This window comes from Cygnus atratus, chromosome 1, assembly GCF_013377495.2.
Source record: "Cygnus atratus isolate AKBS03 ecotype Queensland, Australia chromosome 1, CAtr_DNAZoo_HiC_assembly, whole genome shotgun sequence".
NCBI lineage: Eukaryota > Metazoa > Chordata > Aves > Anseriformes > Anatidae > Cygnus > Cygnus atratus.
The window spans coordinates 194,202,502-194,227,266 of NC_066362.1; the positions used below are offsets into that span (position 1 = coordinate 194,202,502).

A 24,765-nucleotide genomic window follows, 5' to 3' on the forward strand; every position below is an offset into this window, starting at 1 on the left:
GAATTGCCATCTAAAGTGCACTGTGCATTTTACTACAACACGGGAATTTTTTCCCATTTGATGGGCCTCATGTTGAGCTAAGTTATTTATAAGGAAGTGAAAGAGAAACAGGAGGTGATACAGAGATGAAGAGGAATTTTGGACAATAGGAAGTGTCCCTTTTCTCAATCATCTGCCTCTTACCGGTGAAATCTTTCTGCTGATCTCCATGAGATTTGGATCCTGACCAGGACAATGATGTGGCAAACAAGGAAGTGTGAATATCCAAAACCTCTTGCACGCAGCAGCTAACAACTGTGCAATTTAGCAAGAATATTCATATCAACCATCATTCAAAATTGTTACAGTTTTTTTTTCACCAAGAGTTTTGTACTTTGATATATGCCAAAGGGTTGAAGATCAATCAGCTTACAAGAATCATTTTAGGAAGGATTTTTGCTGCTTCCTTCTGTTTCCTAGCTCTGGTCAGGAACTGATTTATCTGCTTGGGAAGTTAAAAGTTATCGCACATATTCTCTCTGTCATTTACCCCTCTCAGCTTCCCATCCACACTGCTACTGCATCTGACCAAAAATATACATTTCTTTTGAAGTGCTCACTATTGAAACATATCCCTCCTCTCAATCCCTTCTGCAGATGTGCTCCTGATTTCAGGCCAAATTTGACTTTTCCCAAGGAAATAACTACAGGGCTGGTACCCTAGGAAACCACAGAAAAAAAAAAAAAACATAACGGAATTCAATGACAATAGTTAAAGACATATTTATTTCAAAACTGATTTTTTCCTTTAGGTTGATTGGTGATGGTGGTTGTTGGTTGGTTGTGTTTTTTTTTCTGTTTGTTTGTTTTGTTTTGTTTTGTTTTGTTTTGTTTTTGTTGATGATCCACCAGTAGGATATCATACTTTTGCACAAAGTTGTGCACAAAGATTCTCCATAATGTGAGTACTTCAAAACAGAATAAAAAAAATTATAAATCAGGTTTAAATCAAATAGACAAAACATATGTAATTAACTCTGTAAATCGTAAGCAAATACTTTTTTTTTTTTTTACACTGTGAGAAAATTCAAAATAGCTGATCACAACTGTACCTTCTGCCCTAAAAATCATCAGGTCCACATGACTGATTTATTGCAATACATCACAGAAGACTCAAATTAACAATCTGTCAAATAATAAACTCTAAGTTTATTATGAAAACTGAGATATACTTTCAAATTTGATGTTAAGCCTAATGGATCTTTTTTCTTTTGTTAGGACATGATCTGTTCATTGGGATGTGACTGCTCATGAATTTGACAGTTCTCTTGGACAAGGGCACTCCAGAAATGCAGACTCTCTCATGTTCATAGAATAGAAATTGTTCAGCTCTTATTACTTGTCACTCTGCAGTATTCTGGAACAAATCCAAACATTTTGGTACCATTTCAGGATTTAGAGAAGTGAGGTGCCTTACAATGTAGTGTTTTCAGATATGTGCACATTTTCCCTAAATACGTAGGTAAGGGCTTTTTTCATTGGAAGTAAGTATCTGGCTTCAGTGAAAAATAAATAAATAATAACTTTAAAGTGTGTACCAACCACAAAAGAGTCCTTTTTGCAATGGCAATGATGGTGGGAGCAAGAGAGGCAAGAATGGTTTAACATTCCAGTAGTTGAGTCACACAGGTTGGTAAATCCAGAACTGTGATGGTCCATTAAATGACACTGCACACAGACCTACTACTGCTGGAAGTTTTTGAGGGATCTTCATTCATTCTTGCAGCCAGTGAGAGAGTAAAGCGGATTATAATCCATAGCACTGGGTTAACATTTTTTCAATATTCCTTATAGCTCCTGCAATGGCATAATCAACAACAATGAGCTTTTAAGCAAGGTTGCCTCAACCTGGATGCAAATAGTTGTGTATTTGCCTGGTGAATGTCTCTTTTGAACATTTTATTTCAGTATATAAACACTGAAGGCATTGTCGGATGCTTTAAAGCAAAAGAAGAGCAGAATGAATATACAATTTATATTCTAATGGTCCCCAAGTTTTATTTTAAGATTAAATTGGATCATCTTTAGATGATGAGTAAAGCATGTCCAAGAATTGTGTTGCTTTTCTCTAACACAAGTTAGAAATATAGATTCATTCAGTATCATGCCTTGTTTTTTACATATGCTTTGCAGGTGTAAGTATTCCTTAGAGAACACAGCCTTGAAAATGAGACAATATATTCCAAAATCTGTCTCTGGGTAAAAAGAATGAAGAAAAAGGCCCAAAACTTATGTCCCTGATTATGAAAAATTAAAAAAACAAGCCAAAAGCAAAAACAGCAACAACACAAAACACTTATTTACTAGCAGGTTATACTTTAGTTTAAATTCTTTGTTTTAAAAATATTCCAGTTCCTCCAGAGAAGAAAATTGAGAAACATGGCTACTTCATAACATTTGACTATTTTTGGAAATGATCTTTTTCTCAAGATCCGTAAAAGTTTATTTTCACAGTATGTAACACTTAGTTATCCGAAACCATATTCTATGCCTTAGATTCCCACCTAAATATTTGAAGAGCATGTTCTTTGCTACCTTATTCATTCACCAGTTACTAAATTGCAGACCTAAATAAATAAATTCTCCACAGTTTCTAGGTCATTCTCAGTCTAGAGCAAAACTGTATCCATCACTATTCTTGTGTATCTTTCTGTGTTGAACACTATAATTTTGCGTAAAAATGCAGTGGTGACTAAAATAGAGAAAGTATATATATTTCTGTGAGTAAATTCACACTTACACACATTATCACATTGGTGATATTTACATTACCATAAGCATCCAATAGGAAAAAAAGCCAGATGACTTATTCCCACCCATGTGTAGATACCTTCTCCATGCTGTCATTTGTTTTCATGAGATTCTGATAAAGTTCTTTAAAACCAAAAAAAAAAAAAAAAAAAAAGATATACACATTTTTATTTCTTTGATGAAATTCACAAAGTACTGAAGTACTGGAGTGTAACAAAACCCGAGAACTTTTCCCATAGATTAAAACTGCTGAAAATGCAGCATTTGAAATAGGAGATGTGTGGTAAATGTAACTTTCCTTTGTTAAGCCACAAAAAAAGTTTTAAATGTAGTATTTTTTTCACATGTACTCTTGACTTTGCTGAACATACCAACTGATTCCATCAGGCAGCTATCAATACAACCTTTAAATTACTCTCATGGTTATTTTACAGCAGTTGTAGGGTCATAAAATGACAAGCAGAGCTTGCTGAGACCACTGGCATACTACAATCATTTCTACAGAGCACAGAGGAGAAAAACAGATGCTCCTCAGCCTTTTACATTGCCTTCACTTTGGTCTGTGGTCAAGAAAATCAATACTGGCCATGGTCCAGCACACCCATTATTTTCTTAACCTCAACAAAGTTCATTGTTTTACACATAATTCATAGGAACTGTAAACAAGTAAAGCTAGATTAAGATTTTCTTCCTAGATTTCATTTACCTATTTACTGACTCTGAAGAACATGCAAGCAACTATAAGTAGGAGAAAGTCCTGTTTGAATGTTGATGTTCGGAGGCATCAAAAGGACATTCTCAGTGCTGAGCACTGCTTTGCATGCATGCAGCTTTGAGCGTGTGGGTATTCATGTAAGTATACTCGTATTTCAGTATACTAGCACCTACAGCATTGCAAGAAAATGATGCAGGGAATGTATATTTGTTCAAATGGGTTAGTACCTGTAAAATGTTTCACTTGATTTTGTACCACAAATCTAAAGCTCAGAGACTCAGTATTCTGGTTGTCATCCCATCTTCCTAAAACCCAATGTGCACTTGGTTCCAAAACTCCAAGGAGAGTAGTAGGTAAGTGACTAATGTCTTTTTAACCTGTTGTTCTTCTTACCAGGTACTCTGCTGCACCACTCAACTACCCTGGCATTAGAGCACTTATTCTAACTGCTAAGCTAAATCTTTTCATAGCAGAGAGCAAGAAAATTTCCCTCCTTCTTTCCCCTTCGCTAGTACAACCCATGTATCTGTGGAGTGGTGTCACATTTTTCTTCAACACTCTCCTCTAGACTTAGCGATCCCACTGCCTTACATGTTTTCATGTAGGATATGTTTTAAATAACATTCCTGTGGCTCACCTCTGTGCTCTCTTCAGCTGATCTCCGCCTTTCTAGATGCATGGTGCACAAAACTGTACATGAAACTTTCCTCAGAGACTTATCAGAACCTTATGAACGATGATTTCATTTGTTTTGCTTCCTGGATGATGTTTGTTGTCTTCAAAAGATGAAAACATTTTTGAGCTTGTGATCAACTATTAAGCAATCCTCATTCTGCATGGTAATGTGGAATATTCAACCACAGCCACAGCATTTAAACTTCTTTATAAACTGCATCTTTTTTTTTTCACGTCTTGGAGATCAAACTTAAATGCATATCTCAGTCTGCCTTAATGTGCACCTGCAAATTCCAGAAGTCTTCACTGCTTCTATACACAATATCTGTACTTCACATTAAATACTTAGTTAAAAATTGATAGCTGATTTTGTTTCCTAATTCCACTATTTAAAAAAAGCTTTTTCTTTAAATATGCATTCTTTTGTCTGTGAGTCCTAATTTGTAGTATTAATCATTCACATAGCCTACTAAGAACTGATACGTCCTTGTATTTATTCCAAATAGGTATATATTAAGCAATAATTTATTAACCAAAGCTCGGAAAAAAAAAAAACAGTGCCCTCCATGTTGTTCAGCTTTCCTTGGGTTACTCTGTGCAGGATTATGAAACGAAAACCCTGTTTTCTGCTCCATGTGAAAGAATAAGAAATATTCACACATGTTTCTAAGAAAATAAAACTAAGCACTTTGAATGAGATACTAGTACAAATCATCCCAATTTTTAGTAGCATGGCCAGACAGAACTTGGCTAGGTCTTTGTTAAAATGTAGTAGCTTGGGTAGGTCTAATAGTAATCACACCTTGTCATTTAAAGCATTTTCTATAACTCACAGCAGGACTTTAGCATCAGGTAAGAGCAGCTGTTGAAATCATAACACCAAGTTAAGCCAAAGCACTGAGGGAGAGGATGACTGGTACTACACTAACTTCTCCAGGGACTCTATCTGTGCTCTGGAAGTTCAGCAACCATGGCATGCACTGGGGCTGAGCTTGTAAAGGACAATGTAATCCCAAGAGGGAAGTGAATGTTGCAAGTTTTTATCATATGTTTTGCCAATCTTTGTCTCAAAGCCGTGTTGCCACATTTCATGTTTTATTACTCAACTTACTAAAATTAGATTTCTTGAGATCTAATAAAATGCATATTGTTGTTTTGTGATCTCTTCCCTCATTCTACAGTGTTCAAATGGTTCGGTCACCCATACCAAAATTCCACGCTCCTCACATGACTCCAGCAACTCTTTTTAAGGACAGATTTGTTGTAGGGTTTGTCTGTCATTTTCCTCTCTCTACAGCAGTCACAGGTTAATTTATTGCTATAATTTTGGATTTAATAATGCTTGATATTTCAGGCACCTCATAAACACTGAATTAGGTTAATATACAGTATACCTTCTCTTTCTGTGCTTGCCCTTTAAAGACAATTCAGTCCGCCTTAATCTGTTCAACTTTAGCTATCTCAGAATCACAGGATCTAATCTCTAAGTCACAGGATCACAGACCTCTGAAGGTCATTTGCTCAAAAAGGGACACCTGCAGCAGCGTGCCCACGTCCAGGAGGCTTTTAATGGTCTCCAAGGAGGAAACCCCACAGCCTTTCTGGGCAGCCTGTGCCAGGGCTCCATCACCCGCCCAGCACAGAAGTGCTGCCTGGTGCTCAGGGGGAGCCTCCTGGGTGCCCAGCTGTGCCCATTGCCTCCTGTCCTGGCACTGGGCACCACTGTAAGGACCCTGCCTCTGTTTCTTTTCCACCCTCCCTTCAGGTATTTACAGACACTGATGAGATCCCCCTCAGCCTCCTCTTCTCCAGGCTGAGCAGTCCCAGCTCTCTCAGCCTCTCCTCATAGGAGAGGTGCTCCAGTCCCTTCATCAGCCTGGTGGCCCTTTGTTGGACTCTTTCCAGTATGTCCACATCCCTCTTTCACACAGGGTCCCAGAACTGGACACAGGGGTACGGTGCAGAAAATAATAATAATAATAATAGTAATAAACAAAGCAAGTGTTGCACAATGCAATTGCTCACCACCCACCCAGCCAGTCCCTGAGCAATGGCAGCCCCCCCACCCAAATCCCTCAGCTTTTGTTGCTGAGCACGATGCTATGTGGTACGGGACATCCTTTTGGCCAGTCTGGGTCAGCTTCTAGTTGTGTCCCTTCCCAGCTCCTTGTGCACCCCCAGGTACCTCACCGGCAGGGCAGCACCAGGAGCTGAACAGTCCTTGGCTCTGTGAGCCCTGCTCTGCAGCAACTAAAACATCCCTGTGTTATCAGCATTATTCCTGAATCCAAACCACAGCACCATACCAGCTACTAGGAAGAAAAATAACTCTATCCCAGCCAAAACCAGGACACAAGGCTGAAGCTCTAAGCCAGATTTTAGTGTCTTGTCTAGATCTGATGCAACCTTGAGTTAATTGGTCTGTGTTATGGCAGAGAGTGGTGCAGCAGTACCAGGTAATAAGGAAGTCTGGCTGGTTCTCTGCTTGGTGTTATTCTTCTCAAGGAAGGCTTGAGAAAAGTGCCACAAGCCAATGTGCCTCTTTTTTGGAAAAAGGACTGGGATCATGGGAAAGGGAAAAATGTCACAGTATCTTAGGCAAAACTAGAGGTTGGGTAAAAAGTGTGTGTATTCTAAGTCCGTTTGCTTTCTTTCCTACTTTCTACTACACTTTCTTTTCTACTTGTTATAAACTTCTTGCATGGCACTTCTGTCAGAACAGTAATTGCTTCAGATGTCTCATTTTCTGTTATAGTGATTTTATACCAGATATCTATTATTTAGAATTCTCTTTTCTTAGTCCTACAGGGTTGTACTCTATAAGCATTAAAAGTTAACATAACTTAATTTTTTATTCTTTCATGTTACATGAAAGAAATCCATGTGTAAGGACAAGAAGCTGTATAGTCTAATTAAAGCTCTAGTTTCACAACACACTCTGTAAGTACATCACAGTTTGCAGATTTAACAAATCTAGCCCAGCTGAGCTGTGTGCATTGCCTGCCTATTCTCATTCACTCTAGAGCATAGTAATGATGCTATGGGCTATGTTCTGTTAGCAAAGTAAGCATGATTTGAGAACAGGTTGTCCAAAGTATTCAGAATGTTGTATATTTCCAAGAAAACTCAGAATTCTGGCAAAAGGCATCGGCTTTGGTCCTGACTTACCACAAGTTTTGCTCCTTGTCAAACTAGAGCAGATATGTAGATTTGAGAATGCAGGTCTCTCAGATCCCAGTTCTATGAATCCAAAACCTTTTTCTGATCTTGGTCATGCATTCAAGAGCAGGTTTAGCTGCCAGAGAGATCCATCTGACATCTAACTACTAACCCTAGCCTGAAACTTCTCCCATCCCACAGTAATGATGGTAAAATGAAAGCTGAATTTTATTTTCTTTGGTATTGTTCAAAAGATGGTAGCAGCAGCAATGTAGTTTTGGCTACTCTATATAAAGTATGCAAACCTCTCCTCCCCCCAGAAAGATGATATGCTGTAGCATCGTCATGTGATACTGCCTAGAAATTTGCTGAAAGCTACATAAGAGGCCAGCTATACATTGTGCCCAATAGAGAAAAACTGTCAACCAACATAAATACAGTTGATCAAATATTAATTCAAATTCTCATCTTAAAGATCTCCAGTACAAACATGTGAACTTTGCCTTCATGCAGCAATGCCTACAAATGTGACTTGGTGGGCAAGTATAGAGCTGTCTAATGATCTGCCGCAGCTTTCATTCTCGCAGACATAGGCTGGGTTTTTTTGAAGCCTTGGAACAGGTATGGCAAACAAGGGCAGAGTTTCCCAGAATTTAACACTACCCACTTGTAATTGATGCAAGTGACCTCAGTGGTTACGGTCACACATCCTGAATGAAAGCTGAACAATATGAAGGTTTCACTTTTACTCAAGGAACCGCGACAATAAGGCAATGAGTGATGTTGCATAATGAAGACTCTAATAACTCCAAAAACACTGGTGTCAGTAAGCGCATGATGTATCCGTTCATTTAAGATCTGGCATTATTGTCCATATTAACCACAGGAAAAGAAGTCCCTTCTTAGCAGGAACATTCACATCATTGAAGTGAGTACTTTTTTTCTCTCTGAGTTTTGGAGGCCATCACTATTCACAGTATAATATCTATAGCAGCACACACGGGCTAACATCCTTCTGTTGTGAGCTTGATAGAGAACACCTTCCTGGTACAACGCCTGTGACTTCACTGTACACCTATGATTAATTTAAACTAATTGCAAACTACAGAAAAAAACATCTGCATGGGAATTGTATAAAACATAGTGGACTGGTTTTTAGTTCTCCTTGTCATGGTACGGTCACTGATCTGTTAGTGTGGTGGAGTCATATTCCTTCTGCCCTTTTTAGAGCAATAAATGACAACTTCCTCCAGAGCAAGCCAGAGTAACATCAGGCTAGGGCAGGTCATGTTCAGACATCTCACTGTGATAATTAATTCTAACTGTAGCTTTTGGTAAATTAATTCTAACTGTAGCTGTTGATTTGTAGCAAAATACTTCTTTATTTTCTACTCACCAGTCAGGTTAACTAAGCTAGTTTCCGCCTTCCATTACAATGTAAATTTGTATTATGTAAAAATGCAAACTATGAGGCTACAATAAAGTTCTGGGACACAGAACCAAGACTAGGGAGAGTCTTCCTTTAATGTGTAATCTTCCTTTGTTACACATTAAAGTAAAGAAACATAAAGGATTAAAATACACAGCAGCCTTTTGTTCCTGACCTGTGCCCAGTGATAATCACCTGGCAATTGCAATTGTTTCTGGAGAAAATGTAGTGACGTTAACTTGATTTGGAGGGCCAGGAATGATGGGTGTGCTTCACCCTGGTAGTGTTTCACTCCAGACAAGGCCTGTGCTTTGAAACTAGTCCCCTGACCATCCACATTCTTTACACTCGTGTCCACACTGGGAGCAGATGGATGTGAGCAAACATGGTCCCTTTGGGATGGTACTGAGCCCAAAAGTGCATTACCTTGCTGACAGATGCTCAGTCCACTGGACCAAACCTGAATTGGTCTGGAGTAGCCCCTTCCCAAATGGATGCCCAAGCCTCAGCACCCATTGTTTCACCTTCCACATCTGTTTTATTCCTTAATATAGACATAGACTTTGGTGCCTGGAAAGAGTGTAGGCAGACTTACAGTAGTGACTGAATTGTGGTGTGGAATTCCCCCTTCTTTCAGACTGAAAACTCTCTAGTTGGTGCCTTGTCCTTAGCTGGTTACCAGAAGCCAACCCAGCTGGTCTCTCACTCCTGGTCCTCATCAGGACGGGGGAAAAATATGATGAAAAATGTTGTGGGTCAAGATAAAGACAGGGAGATTACTTCCCAACTACCATCACAGACTCAAACTGGGGAAGATTAATTTTATTTATTGCCAATAAAAAATAGAGTAGGAAGGTGAGAAACAAAGACGACACTAACAGCACCTTCTCCCCACCCACCTCTCCTTCCCAGGCTCTACTAAACTCCTTCACTCCTGACTCCTCCACCTCTTCTCCCCACCCAATGGGTGCAAGGGGATGTGGTCAGTTCATAACACTTTTTGGCTGTTCCTTCCTCCTCACACTGTTCTCCTGCCCCCTCATACAGGATACAGTCTTTCACCAACTGCTCCCAAGTGGGTCCTTCCCACGGGCTACATTTCTTCACAAACTGCTCCAGTTATGGGTTCCCCACAGGCCACAGGCCCTGCCAGTCTTCCTGCTCCAGCATGGTCTCCTCTCCTCACGCGGCAGCTTCCTTCACGGCACATCCACCTGCTGTGGCATGGTGTCCTCCATGGGCTGTAGTGTGGAGATCTGCTCTGGCATGGCCTTCCACAGGCTGCAGGGGGACAGCCTGCTCCACCAAGGGGCTCCTCCACGGGCTGCAGCGTGGAGGTCTGCTCCATGTGGGACCCATGGGCTGCAGGGGGACAGCCTGCTCCACCAGGGGCCTCTCCACGGGCCGCAGGGGAACTTGTGCTGCGTGCCTGGAGCACCTCCTGCCCTCCCGCTGCACTCACCTTGGGGGCTGCAGGGCTGCTTCTCTCTCAGCTCTCACCCCTCTCTCCCAGCTGCTGTAGCACAGCAGATTTCCCCTTTCTTCAATCTGCTCTCCCAGAGGCCCACCCAGTGTCACTTGTAGCTCAGATCTGGCCAACAGCAGGTGTCTTTGGAGCTGTCTGGAGCTGGCTCTGATCTGACATGGGGCAGCTGCTGAGCTCTGCACACACAGGCCACCCTTGTAGCTCCCCTGCTACCAAACCCTTGCCACGTAACCCAGTATGCTAACTTCTACCTACATTCTGTCAATTTTATTCAAAAATGGTTGTCCCTTAACAGTTTCATTGTCAAAGTCAAAATCTCATATTGTCATGAGAACTATAATTTGAAAAATGTTTTAAATTAGGTTAACTAAAATAGCTTGCTTTGCCTTTTATGTTCTGTATTTCTTTTTGTCATGAGGTAGCAAGCTTTGAAGCAAATATTTGTTTAAGCTGAAAAAATGATTTTTTTCACTCAGAAAGTCTCAAAATGCGTAATTTCATCACCTTCAAAGTACTTTAATGTAAAGCAAAAAAGTGACCAAAACTTTGACAAACCTTTTTTACACCAACAATTTTAATCTGGACATCTCTATCTATGCAGGTAAACTACTTTTGGTTCAATAAAGAAATTTTCTAAGAAGCTTCCACACGTGAAGCAGTCACTGAGAGCAGCAGTGATATCTTTTAATGTTTATCCTTGTGGTATACTTTTCTACCGGAGAAGCTTACCACGCTGGCTTATCAACTCAGCTTTCCAACAGAGAAACATTCCACATTACAGATTTCATTGAGAGAAATTATTAAAATCACGGAAAAGAAATTAAGTTGGAAAGGAGGTCATCTAGACCAAAAAAGAGCTATTTCCCTTAGCTCCTGCAGGTGAATCCCATTTGGCCCCATGGACTTGTGTATGTCCAGTTTGCTTAAGTAGTCCCTGACTGCCTCTAGCAAAGGTGATGCTCTGTCCCCATGGTCACATGCTGCCAACAACCTCCAGGGCCTGTGAAGCACGAGGCCATACAGTGAAAACAGATGAAGAGACAGCCTTAAGTACTTCAGCCTTTTTCATGTCCTTAATCATTAGTTTCCCTGGGCCACCGAGTTGTGCAACCACAGATTCCTTAGTCTTCCCTTTGCTGCCAATGTATTTGTTGCCCTTCACATCCATCACAATTTTAAATTCCAAATGAGTTCTGTTTTTTCTAAATCCACCCCTGCGTGCCTAGACGAAATGTTTATACCTCTCCCAGATAGTCCATCCCCATGCTTATCTTCTGTGGGTCTCCTTTTTTGCATTTGAACTCACTCAGGAGTTGCCTGTTCATTCATGCTGGCTTTCTGCCATGCCTGCTGGAGCTCCTGCACACCCATGTGGACTCCCATGGCTAAGTCCAAACAGTCTTAAAGGAGTCAGACATAAACAAACATCAGCTTGAATTCCACCCTCAGGGTTACTCTCTCCTCACAGGTGTGGGACTTTGATGCTGCTGCACAACAGACAGCATGTGTAAAACCCAGCAGAAGGATATGGTCCCCCTAAGGAACGTGACTATGCGTAAGAGGAATCAGAAAGAAAATATTTTTATTATAATAGTAAGCCATCTCAGCACTTCTTGTTGGTATGTGGTTGAACGGACATCACTGATTTTCTAAAATTTCTTCTCTCTCTTTTCCATGTGTTTCTGATTTGGTTAGTCACGTGGAGCCTGGTTAAGCAACCACTCAGGCTGGTAAGCAGCTACATGAATAACTGTGCTAAAGTTAGCCAGACTGCTTTGTGACTCACTCTTCTCCACTCAAGTGCAAACAGCCCTTATTTGGTTGTGCAGCCTTTTAATGCTTGTGTTGCTTTTTAATGATGCCAAGGTCAAAATGCACCATTCTAGAAAACTCAGTATAACTTGCTTTGTGTGAAACAAATGCTGCAACTCTGCTTAAAGGAGAACAATTTTGGTGAAAGAATGTCTTAGTAGTATAACCAAGTTTATCCAAGAAGCTGATGTTACTGTCTTTATACTCAATTACTGGAAATCAGACAGGAGAAGAGAAGGACCCAACTCAAACCCAGGAGCTGCCTGACCAGCAGGCTTTCAGCTTTCCAGACATGAATTAGTGTCATGAATCAGAAATCATTTCCAGAAAGAAAATAACATGGTCATATCTGACAAATTCTAGGAAAAAAAAAAAAAGTTATGAAAAAAAAAAATTACCAATGCATTCACATATGGTTGACTTTTATTTTTTCACCATTCTTTTTTTCTCAGTTCCATCCTTTTTGATTTAGATAAAAGTCTCACACTTTCACAGTCTCACACTTTTTATTCTAGAGTATAAAACCCCAGTGGTATGTCTGTAATTCTTCTGGAATTGCTTTGCTGCCAGTCATATCTCAATGAAGTCTGTAGCCTCTCTGAGGGGCGGTATATTTTCATGCTAGAAACAGAATTTTGCAAGTCATGCTAAATGCAGAGTTTGGGGTTTTACTTATATTCCAGAGATCTATAGAAATCATCCAGGCTCAGCACAGGTCAAGATACAAGAACTTGTCTTTCTGTGTCTACCCTGCCTTTCAAAACCCAGTCTCTGTCATCACCAAAACCCAAACTCACTGTGCTGTCCCAGCAGGTATGGACGTGTGCAGATCCGCAGGGTGAGTCAGGACTGCCTCAGATTGCTCCTTATTTTGGGTTGTGTTTAGTATGGACAAACTGAGTGCAGCATTTCCATGCAACCAGCCTTTCCATGCTGCTACAGCAGCAAGAGAGTAGTAAGGGTCTGCCTGTCCTTGCAGCACCACTACATGATCTGTCTCAGTCTGTTTTAAATGAGACTCTGCCACTTATCACAGAGATTTGCTGCTGCATTACTAGAAATCTGAGGTTACCTTAAGCCAAGTATGAAATTAAAGGTTTCCTGCATGAAGGGATATAGTGTCTTTTTGTTTGTTTTGTTTTGTTTTTTAAGACAAGACATAAGCAAGGCTTTAAATTGCATCTTGACCCAGTCCTTTAAAGACAGTGTTGAGCCAGACTTACAAATGGGTGGGGAGAGCCAGCTACAAAAACAGAATTCACAAATGAAAGGTGGCTATAGGAGGTCATGCCCCTGCTCCTGTGCCAGCAAGATTTGGATCCATCCTGCAGCGAGATGCAGCTGACTGACCATCTGCCCTCTTCCCTTCTCTCTGTCCTGTATGTGGGCTTCTGGAGGAAGGAAAGACTGCATGCACCCAAAGGTTATATCTTATGACTTAAATTTAAAGTGAATAAAGAAAATTATTACATGGAAAATTTTAAGAGATCCATATATTTCTTTTACCCAGAGGAAAAAGAGATTCCTGATTCATGGCATTGACCAGAGAAGCAGACGAATTCAACAAAGTATGATGTCAAACCTAACACGTGAATGTAACATTCACAGGAAGGCTATCGTCCTTGTGGTTTATTGCTCAAGGTGATTATTGTAAAACCTTTTCTCTACATTTGCATCTTTCTCCCACATGATGACCCAGTCAAAATGTTCTAAATACAAAGTTATTAATTGCAAAGTAACTCTAAACAACCATAAGATGGTAAATCAACAAGTCAAGATATGTTAAGTGCAATTGCTTAATTACTAGTAACCTAAGTCTGTTAGTTCTTATCACACTGTTTGTGCTGCACACAAACATCTAATCCCCTCCTCAGGCCTTTCTTCCCCTAAAGCAGTGGGGCATCAGGTACATCCTGCTGGGAAATAGATCAATGCATCTTAACCCAGAAAAACAGGAGGGAAGAACCGGGTTGCCTCTCTCCAGAAATGGGCTGACATGCTGCTGAGAGGCCTCAGCAGTGACTGGAGTGCTTTACTTTCACACAAAAGGGATATGTAGCCCTGGTTTCCCTGTCTCAAGGGACTCCATTGAAGAGACACCCCTCAGGGGTGAAATTATGGAAATGGAGTGCAGAAACCATGGAGGTGGGACACCCTCTGCAGTATAGACTTAGATAAGAAAAATGGCTAATAATAACCATGCGGGAACTCCAGATTTGTGTTGCTCAGAGGCAATTTTGCATCCAAAAGGAGTGTGCCATGCAAAGTTGAGATGAGGAGAATGAAAGGCGGTTTGTGGAAAAATATCAGCAAGGTTCTACATGCAGATTGGGCCTCACTGAGCTTAGTCCTGAGAAACTGAGAAATTGAAAAAAAAAAAAAAAGAAAAGAAAAAAAGAAATTAGCCAAGTCAAAGATATGCCGAGTCTGATTTTTTTTTTTTTTTAAATCAAATTAAATAACCAGAACAAAAGGTATTGATTGTCCTAGAGACCATAAGAGTCCAGGTCTATCCGGTTTGGTTGGAGCTTAAATAAAATATTGCATAATTCACAGGGGACCCAAAAAAAACATTTCCCAGGAATTTTTGACCATTTGTTTTCCATGGTATTTGCTATAGTGGGCTGACCACAGGCAGCAGGTAACCACCACACAGCCACTTGCTCACTCCCCACCCACACTGGGATGGGTGAGAGATTAGGAAGAGCAAACGCAAAAAAAAAAAAAAAAAAAAAAAAAAAAAAAAAAAAACTTATGGATGGAGATAGAGTGAAGAAATCAGAAGAAAAAAGAAAAAGTGATGCAAAGGCAATCACTCACTACTTCCCACAAGCAGATTGATATCCGGCCAGTCTCCAAGAAACGACTACCTCAAAATACAACCTCCGTCTCCACCTTCTTCTTCCGGCAGCCCAGTTTTATTTCTGAGCATGGCACTCTATCATACAGAATATCCCTTTGACGAATTCAGGTCAGCTGTCCAGGCTACATCCTCTCCCAGCTTTTTGTCCACCTCCAGTCTATTCAATGTGGGAGACAAAGAAAGCCTTGACCCTGTGCAAGCACTGTTCACCAATACTCAAAGCACTGATGTGTTATCAACACTTTTAGCCACAAATCCAAACACTGTAACATACTGGCTGCTACAAAGAAAGTTAACTCCATCCCAGACAGACCCAATGCATTCACAAAGACAATTTAGCAACTCTTGACCTGCACTAACTCCACAGTTTGCTGCATTCAGGTTGGCCAGAGTCCAGCTGAGCCTTCTGTCCAAGTCAAATGACCAGGAAACAATGATCATTCACCGCTGAATCATTCAGTTCTACTTCACTTTTTCATCCCACTGCAGGGCACAAAACTGCTCATGTCCAAAGGAGGCTCGGGTCTTGATTTTTATATATATTTTTTTCCCTAGACCACAGAGACTGGTGCCCATCAATGGGTTCCTCATAGGACATCATTTCATGAAGTATCCTTGTTCACAGCAGAATTACTCACCTCATAAAATATCACAGTGTAAAAATTTCTGTGGCAATCTTGTGAGCCTCCTTAATAGATCTTTACGTCATATATATATACAAACACTTTTATTTTCAATGTGTGGCTACAGTTATTCCTATTAATTATTAAATGTCTCTAACAGTGTTTCTTCTGACTTCCTTAAATCTCTTCTACTCTCTGGCATAGGCACAGGTTCTCTGCTGAATGCAAATGATGTGACTATGACATTTGGACAGTAAATTAGTTTTTCCTGACCCACAACATTTTGTGTCATTCAAAACCAAGGCAAAAATATAAAGTGTGCAAAATTCACACAGAAAAGTCTTTAAATTAGCATTCAATCCCTTTTAATATTGATCTTCCTGCCAGAATTAGATTGATTCCCAATGGTTTTGAGCCCAAATAAAATGAGTTTATTCTCACGGAATGATTTTTTTTCAATTCAAGCCCCACATTCACTTAAAACCTCTCTCCTGAAAAAAAAAAAAAAACAATGTGGGGGGGGAGTTGACAGATATCCATCAGAAGATAAAAAATGGAGCATAAAGTCTGTCTTTTCTCAGCAAAATCTTGCACTTACACTCTCCTTTTCAGCTTTGTCCATGGCCCAGTTAAAGACACAAAGTAGATGTTCAATAGTCTGTCAGCTGGAATGCCTTTTGAGGCCTTCAAATTCCACTCAAGTATGTGAGGAAATAATCAGTACCACACACAAGATTCATGGAGCTTGAACACATCCTCGTCTCGCCTGCCACACAGACCCTGGTCCAATATCAAGTAGAAGCCCCATTCCTTTAACAACTATTTCAGACCTTACTGTGTAATGTAGTTCTCTCCTGCATAATTCAATAGTGTTTTGGCATAGATCATTTCTCTCTGAAATCCCAAGTCTTTCTTACCAGTCAGGAGTGCACTGGACTTAAGCCAGTAACCCACAAACTCGTCCATGTATGTTCACCTACTCCCCTTTGAGCTGTCCTATTGTAAGAAACAGTAACAGTCTTTTCCCATTTATGTGCCTTTCCACTTGGGTTAAGGATAACACTGCCACAAAAATACACAGCCTGATTAAAAAATCGCAAGCCTACTTGTGGACTGGTGTTTCCAGCCCTCAAAACCTACCACTCCAGTGGGCTTTGGTGGAAAGCAGCTGAGACCAGTGTTGGTCTCAGGGGACGGAGGTTGTGGCTGCCCTCCTCACCTCTGGTTTTCTCTACCAGTGCTCCATGAACCTTCATCAGGTTGCACTGGTACAGCTGGAGGTAGAAGATGGCTACGTATTTGTTAGGGTAAGCTCTTCTCTCTTTTTCCTGTGGGCTTTCACACGTTCTTGTAAAGTGAGATAGCACTGCCATCCATCTCACCTCTGCCCCTGCATCAACTAACACAGGCAGGTTGTCTGACCAAAATGTTGCAAAATGTCTTTGTGTATAAGGAACTTTGAGAGAGGCACTGTAAGAAGTGATTATACAGTAACTGTATTGATGAAGGTACAGAGGGTGAACTTCCCTGTGACCCTGTGATTTCACTACTGGAATAATATGAAAAGAGAGAGCCAAAGTTGGCTGCTGGTTGTGACATGACATCAACAGGGAAGTCAAAGGGAAGATTTGTTTAACGTGCCTTCCTTTACTTCTTGGAATAGTGATGCCATTACATTAACACCACCAAAAACTGAGTCACGTACATGATTGCTGCATGGAGCTAACAGGATCTATATAAGCATTTTAGCTGTGGTCTTGGGAGACAGAAGGTCGAACACTTTCTGCTGTAGCAAGGCTCATTGCCAATGCTGGGGACTATGCAATACCTCCTTCTTTGTGCTGCCATCCTCCTACCTCAGAGTTTTGCTTTTCCAATACAACTTAACACAGAACTATGGAGCAACACTGATTTAGAGGCTATAAAGGTATGTTACTAGGGGGACAATGTAACTGCATTATGAATAACCTGATTTTTAACTTAACTTCTACATTCCTTTCCTGTCTGTTTATCTTATCTTACATTGCAACGATTTTTGCAGAGGTGACATAAAACTATTTAGATTTGCTGATTGACTTAGACACCCTAAGTCTAACTTGTAAAAGAGACCAAATTCCAACTGTCAAATGAAGGGGAACACATCATTTTAAAACACCTCAACAATATTTTATATATTATTTTGGAGGTTAGTGGATTTGAATGCTGAGTAAATTGCATTTACTTAAAAGGAGTCCTTGTTTACGCTGTTGTACTGCTAGTAAAATTATTTTCTTATATGTTAATCTATGCTACAGAGAAAATGTCATTTGTTGCACTGAAATGGGAAGAAAAAAATACATCTAAAACTAGCCATGACTGCAGGACAATGAAACAATTCAATCAAATGTAAAATGCAGTTACTGAAAGATCACAGATATAAATATTAATGTTTATTTTCCTTTTCCTTTTACAGGAGTATCTCAATAAGTTCTTCCCAATTCTTGACAGAGCCCCTAAACTCAGCTTAGAGGAGAGGATTAAAGAAATGCAGAAGTTTTTCCACCTGACTGTAACTGGAAAATTAAATGCAGAAACAAAAAAAATACTGCAACAACCCAGATGTGGAATCCCTGATATAGCAGATTACAGAACATTTCCTGGAAATCCAAGATGGAATAAGAAACTTTTGACTTACAAGTTAGTGATGTTTCAGGTTTTATGGCAAAAGGGGTTATTTTGTGCTTAACTAGGCAGGCTTCCTTCACAGACTAAATGCTATTCTTCTGTTTCCTTTTGCTGCCAGGATTGTTAATTATACACCTGATCTACCCCAACAACATGTGGATGACGCAATTAGAAGGGCTTTTATGGTATGGAGTGATGTGACTCCACTGAAGTTCAAAAAAGTTCCCTGGGGATATGCAGACATCGTGATTAGATTTGCACGTCGTGGTGAGACTAAATCATTTTTAAAATGCAGTGCTCCATAGGTTTGACTTGCAGCATCTATTTTTATAGCCAAAAGTTTAAGAAAGAACAAGGTGTTTGGAATTAAGTTTCCATGGAGTTTATCATCTCTTTATCATGCCACCAGTTTTATATATCATAAATCAATTTTACTCCCATGCAAACATTAGAAAATCCCTTAGGAGTTACAGCTGTGAAATGGAGGCAGAATTCAGCTGCAGTCTGAGACACCTAAACTGAGATGTTCGGGGGTCTGTCTGCCTTGACAAGCAGTGCAAACTAATGGGAAGAGGTCTGCAGAGCAAAACAGATGATGCTGAAGAATCAGCATCCACAGGTTGGAGTCAGGCAGGATCAGGCAGCTTTACTTTGGGATAGCTCTAGTCTGGTTGTCTGGACTGAGCAAACCTTTGGAAGCTGGGGTACATTAGGTTTGGCCCCAAAGAGTATCTTCTGGTTGATTTTATTCTAGAAGGAAATCCCACTAGTGCACTCCAAGACTGCACAAAGGGGCAAGCCAGGGCATGGTAAATGGGGATGACTGGCAGTATCACTTCAGAAGCTCATGATCCATATTAATACATGAATGTAGGCATACCTTTTACTTGTGCCTGGCACCTAAACTGACTCAGCTTAACCAAACTAAGAGAGGAACAGGTATTAATACCTTGTGTTGAACTAGGACTAGGGTCTCCTCTGCCTGTATTAGGTCTGCCCCAAGGTCCGTCCGTGTGGTCTGGGGGAAAGGACACAAATCAGCATTCGAGTCCCCCCAAACCCTCAATGAGTCACAGATGATAGCAGTAGATAATAGACCCTACAACAAGGCTGGGGACAAAAGAACTCAGATATTCAGTTACATGGTATTCTAGCCCAAATCATTGGCTTCCACTATAATCTGTATAAGTGAGAGTCTAAAACTAAAGTTGTACAGCACCATCCAACAATAAAAACATTCAGGTGCTTATAATGTTGTCAAACATAAAGTTTTTATTCTGAAATAATCCCTGAATGCTGCTTCAGAAACACTTTTCTGGCAAAGGCTCAGCTGTCTCTGAAGCTGTCTCAGAAACCTCAATTATCAAGTCTAATTCTTGAATTTAAGTCATGAATTTGGAGAGTGTTTCCTAAAGCCTTGCTCCTTGTTTTTACAAGCTTGTTGTTAACACAGGATTTTTATTTTTCAAAGAATAGTAATGAACAAAAGTAGCAGAAACAAGCAACATGCTAAAATTTGCTGAATTTTAGAATTAGACCTGACGCTATCTGGTGACATTTCTTTCTTTTCAAATATAGAGCACGGTGATGGATATCCTTTTGATGGAAGAGGTAACACATTAGCTCATGCCTTTGCACCTGGAGAAGGGATAGGCGGAGATGCTCATTTTGATGATGATGAAAGATGGTCAAGGTACAATCAAGGTAAAACCCACATTTGTGTATGAAGGGGGAAGGACAAATATTGTATATGTCACAAGAACACAGCCATAGGAAATACTTTCCATAACACTTCATGCTTCGGTACCATTTTGGTACCGACATTTCTTTCTTTCTTTTCAACTATCTAAGTGCTTTTGCTTCTTTATCATAAGCACCTATATAATGCCTGTTCTGTACGGATTTTAAAGAACTTTTCAAAGACTAAATAAGGACCATGATTGTCTGTTTTCTATATAAGGTATGAAAAGGTCCTATGATTTGCTTGTAGGAGTAAGGCTGACTAAAATCAGAGTTGGAAAGAGACTCAGGGTGTCTACATGTGTATGCAAAGGATAAGCAATATTTTGATTAAAATATTAGAGTTAAATGAGAAAGTTCAGTAGTAAATGATTAATAAGTGATCAACACTCCAATGTTTCTTTCCAAGGACAAACCAAGGAAAGACATAAATTCTCTCACTGCTTAACTGTTTGTATGCTGAAAAGAAATGTCCTAACTTAACTTATTTTTCTATGCTTTTATTGTGCAGAAGTTAATTTGTTCCTTGTTGCTGCTCACGAATTTGGCCATTCTTTGGGACTCGCCCATTCAAATGTCCGTGGAGCTCTGATGTACCCTCTCTACTCATATGTGAACCCAGAAACCTTCACACTTTCAAAGGACGATAGGCAAGGAATTCAGAAGTTATACGGTAAATTCGTAAGATTTGATTTTCAAGATAAAACCTACTGGTATATAGGTTTCTCTGCTCTCCCTGATTGCAAGGGCTTCCTCATAATACCAAAAAGAAAGAAGAGGAGTAACCTGGGAAAAACACATTCCTGTACACTCCATCCACTATGGGTCCTCTGTAACATGTCCCCATTGCAACCAAGAGCTGACGGAGCAGCAGTGCAGCAGCCTGGCGCACTACCTGTGCACAGCCAAACACGTCTGAGAGAATGAGCTGTTTCAGCAAGTGGGGCCACATGCTAAGTAATATATTGTTCTCTAGGAAGACAAGAGCTACTGTCCCACTTACCAAGTCAATGGGACAGTTTAGTTAAGGCAGAAACTACCCAGCAATAATAGTGGGGCTTAACTAGAATTGACCCCATGGGATACATGTGATAAACTTTGCCAGAGTTAATTTTCTTTAGGCACCATTTTTCTCATGACATGCTAGAGGAACACTAGGAATAAAACATAGTTGTTTGCCTTGTCTGTTTCTAACACAGTCTCTATGTTTTGTGTTTCTTTCCCACAGGGAGCAAGCCAGCAAACTCTTGAAGAAAGTGTTTCAAAAAAAATTAAGAATTCAGATCGGTGGTTTTGGTATTCCAAAACCATTTTAATGCTCTGGCTAATTAAAGTGGTAAACTTCTGAATGCCACCTTCTATCCTGAACTTTTCATAGATTTGTTTATACTTCATACAATTTCACTTCACAATTAAAAAAAAAAAAACACCTTGTATACTCTGTTGTTTAATGTTTTTCTTTCTTCTGGCATTTCGCTGGTGTATTAAATAACTCCTACATGTGCAATAGACAGACAGGCAGGCAAATATCCTTCTGAATAGAGGTGCAGCTACCAAAATGGCCTGTGTGCATCTACTGCTGGAGCTACGAACTCTGGTCCTGGCTCACTTCCAGTTTCCACACAGGATTCCGTCACACTAAAGCAGTGCCTTCAGCAACAGCCATCCTCTGGGCCCCACTGGGACTCACTAAGGTGGGTCACACGGGGTTTCCATACTCTCACAGTAGCCCCAAGCACTTCTCACACACCACCATCACAGAGGAAGACACATGAATACTAACTTCGTAGAATCATAGAGTGGTTTGGGTTCGAAGGGACCTTAAAGATCACCCAGTTCCAACACCCTGCCATGGGCAGGGACACCAGACCAGGATGCTCAAAGCCCCATCCAACCTGGTCTTGAACACCTCCAGGGATGGGGCATCCACAGCTTCTCTGGGCAGCCTGTTCCAGGGCCTCACCACCCTCATAGAAAAGAATATATTTCTTATATCTAATCTAAACCTACCCTCTCTTTTAGTTTAAAGCCATTCCCCCTTCTCCAATCACTATAATTTCTGGCAAAGAGTCTCCCCAGCTTTTCTGTAGGTCCCCGTTAGGCACTGGAAGGCCACTGTAAGGTCTCCCTAGAGTCTTCTCTTCTCCAGGCTGAGCAACCCCAACTCCCTCAACCTGTCTTTGTAGGAGAGGTGCTGCAGCCCCTTGATCATCTTCATGGACCTCTTCTGGACTAGTTTTAATACTTCTGTGTCCTTGTGTTGGGGGTCCAAGGGGTGAACACAGTACTCCAGGCACTACTTCCAAAGGCAGCAAATAGCTACTTTCAGGTAGCTACTTCCAAAGGCAGCATATCAGATGGCATAGCAGAAGGTACATTTAGCCACAAGACTGGTCTTCCCACTTGGAGAAAAGTGAAAAAAATAAAAAAAAAATAAATGACTGTGACAGTGGACGATGACCTGAGGGGTCCTGGAAAGATGCAATGTTGACATAATGTAGCCTGTTCTCTTGGCCAAGATCCCCACGGGGAACATAGCACAAAACAGACACACATCATGCTTTTTGTTGAGCTCAAGCTGTTTGTTAGTGCTGCTCAAATGAAGTGGAATAGAATACAATGGAATAGAATGGAACAGAACGGAATGGAACGGAACAGAACGGAACGGAACAGAATCACAGAATCACAGAATCATCTAGGTTGGAAGAGACCTAGTCCAACCTCCGACCTAACACTAACAAGTCCTCCACTAAACCATATCACTAAGCTCTAAATCTAAACGTCTTTTAAAGACCTCCAGGGATGGTGACTCAACCACTTCCCTGGGCAGCCTATTCCAAGACAGAATAGAACAGAACAAGAACAAGAACAAGAACAAGAACAAGAACAAGAACAAGAACAAGAACAAGAACAAGAACAAGAGTAAGAACAAGAGTAAGAACAAGAGTAAGAACAAGAGTAAGAACAAGAACAAGAACAAGAACAAGAACAAGAACAAGAACAAGAGCAAGAGCAAGAGCAAGAGCAAGAGCAAGAACAAGAACAAGAACAAGAATAAGAATAAGAATAAGAATAAGAATAAGAATAAGAATAAGAATAAGAATAGTTCAGTTGGAAGAGACCTTCAAGGATCATCAAGTCCAACTGCCTGACCACTTCAGGGCTAACCAAAAATTACAGGCTATTGATGAAGGAATTATCCAAATGCCTCTTCAACACTGACAGACATTTGGCATGAAGCGCCTCTCCAGGAAGCCCCTTCCAGTGTTTGACCACCCTCATGGTACAGAAATTTTTCCCAGTGCCCAGTCCGGCGCAGCCTTGTGCCATTCCCACACATCCTGCCATCGGTCCCAGGGAGCAGAGACTGGCGCCTCCCTCAGCGCTTCCCTCCTCAGGGGGCTGCTGGGAGCAGTGAGGCCGCCTTATTCTCCAGACTGGACAACCCAAGAGTCCTCAGCCTCTCCTTGCAGGACATGCCTTCCTTCCCTTTTACCAGCTTTGTTGCCCTCCTCTGGATGCTTTCATCCTTAACATCTTTTTTATATTGTGGAGCTCAGAACCACACACAATATTGAAGGTGAGAAATATTCTAGTGTGCAGTTACTTTCCGTATGAACTGAGGTGAATGGGATAACCCTCCAGAGGTGTGTGTGTTCCTCAGAAGACCATCCTGACCATGGGACACATCTGAAAGACCACATCCACTAAGTGCATGAGCTGCCTGCCCTGCAACAGGGCCAGCACACGGTGGGACAGAAGCACCCTCATATCTTCAAGGAGGCATCTTTAAGGGGCAGGAATGCTCATCCAACACATCCATAGCATGTGGAATATAGTAGGAGCCAGAATCTTCTGCTTCAGAGAGGGCAAAGGTCAGCGTCCTACCGCTTGCTGAGCTCCCGTTGTGCTTCCAGTCTCATAACAGGACCTCTGCTTTGGGGAAAACAGCTGCCACTGGCTCACCTCTCCTTCAGTATGCTCCTTGTCCTGCTTACTAGATGTAACTATGCAATATCTGCCTCCATCTAGTGGTACAGCTCGGCAAACTCTGTGCTACACCCTGATGAAGGTGTCTAACCTGTTCACAAGCCCACAGCAGTTACAATACAGCTGTATTAAAAGGGAAATTAGGGACAAGAGCAATTTTAGCAAGGGGCCACTGCCTCTTCCCTCTTCACTTTGTTCTATTGCATTCTGTGTAAGTTTTTACATGATCTCTCCACTACAAACCTGAGGACTTCTAAGTTCATTTTGTTTTTTAAATAGCATCTGCTTGCTCCTCTTCCATATATAAGAAGAAATGGGTAATTGCACAGTATTTTGCGTTGGTAGGACTTACAGTTTTATTGAATAGATTGCACTATGGTCCTGTTAAATAAAAAGATATTAAAATGCATCTTTGCTGTTCCAGATAGTATAACGAGCAGCAAATGTAGTCTGCCTTGGGAAAGAAAACTGTCTACATTTATGATGAGTCCTTTGACCACACACATATAAAGGATAATCCTTACTCCTATAAAAAAGTCATGGTTCCTACCCTAGAGAAGCTATTGTTGGGACTTTACCCACTTATTCAGGTATCCTGAGCCTACTTCTTCAAACACAGGGTGACATTCTGAGAAAGCAAAGTTGATATACTTGTGATAGAATTGAAGTACAAGGACGTCTAGGAAAAAAGATGGTTTAAATTCACACTACATTATTGATTCTACTTCATTAGAAATAGCATCTGCTCTCTAATAAAAGTTTAAGACAAAATGCATGTTTGTATAATTTTAATTGTACCATCCCTTCATTTTTCTTTCT

General features: G+C 40.7%; 1 protein-coding gene across 1 annotated transcript; it reads left to right on the top strand.

Annotated features, from left to right (window-relative positions):
• The first annotated feature begins 17,318 nt into the window (after positions 1-17,318).
• Positions 17,319-21,385, top strand: MMP7 (matrix metallopeptidase 7). The gene is made up of 6 exons (XM_035542703.2): positions 17,319-17,479; positions 18,005-18,228; positions 18,335-18,483; positions 19,795-19,920; positions 20,468-20,629; positions 21,185-21,385. Exons 1-6 carry the CDS (start codon positions 17,360-17,362, stop codon positions 21,205-21,207), a joined length of 804 nt encoding a protein of 267 aa, XP_035398596.1. The 5' UTR covers positions 17,319-17,359; the 3' UTR covers positions 21,208-21,385.
• The last annotated feature ends 3,380 nt before the right edge of the window (positions 21,386-24,765 follow it).

Bases quoted from the DNA above. Each gene is read 5' to 3' on its own strand.
- MMP7 (XM_035542703.2), top strand. From the start codon at position 17,360: ATGCTGGGGACTATGCAATACCTCCTTCTTTGTGCTGCCATCCTCCTA. The intron at 17,480-18,004 runs GTATGTTACTAG...TTCCTTTTACAG, and splicing joins CTGATTTAGAGGCTATAAAG to GAGTATCTCAATAAGTTCTT. The intron at 18,484-19,794 runs GTGAGACTAAAT...TTTCAAATATAG, and splicing joins GATTAGATTTGCACGTCGTG to AGCACGGTGATGGATATCCT.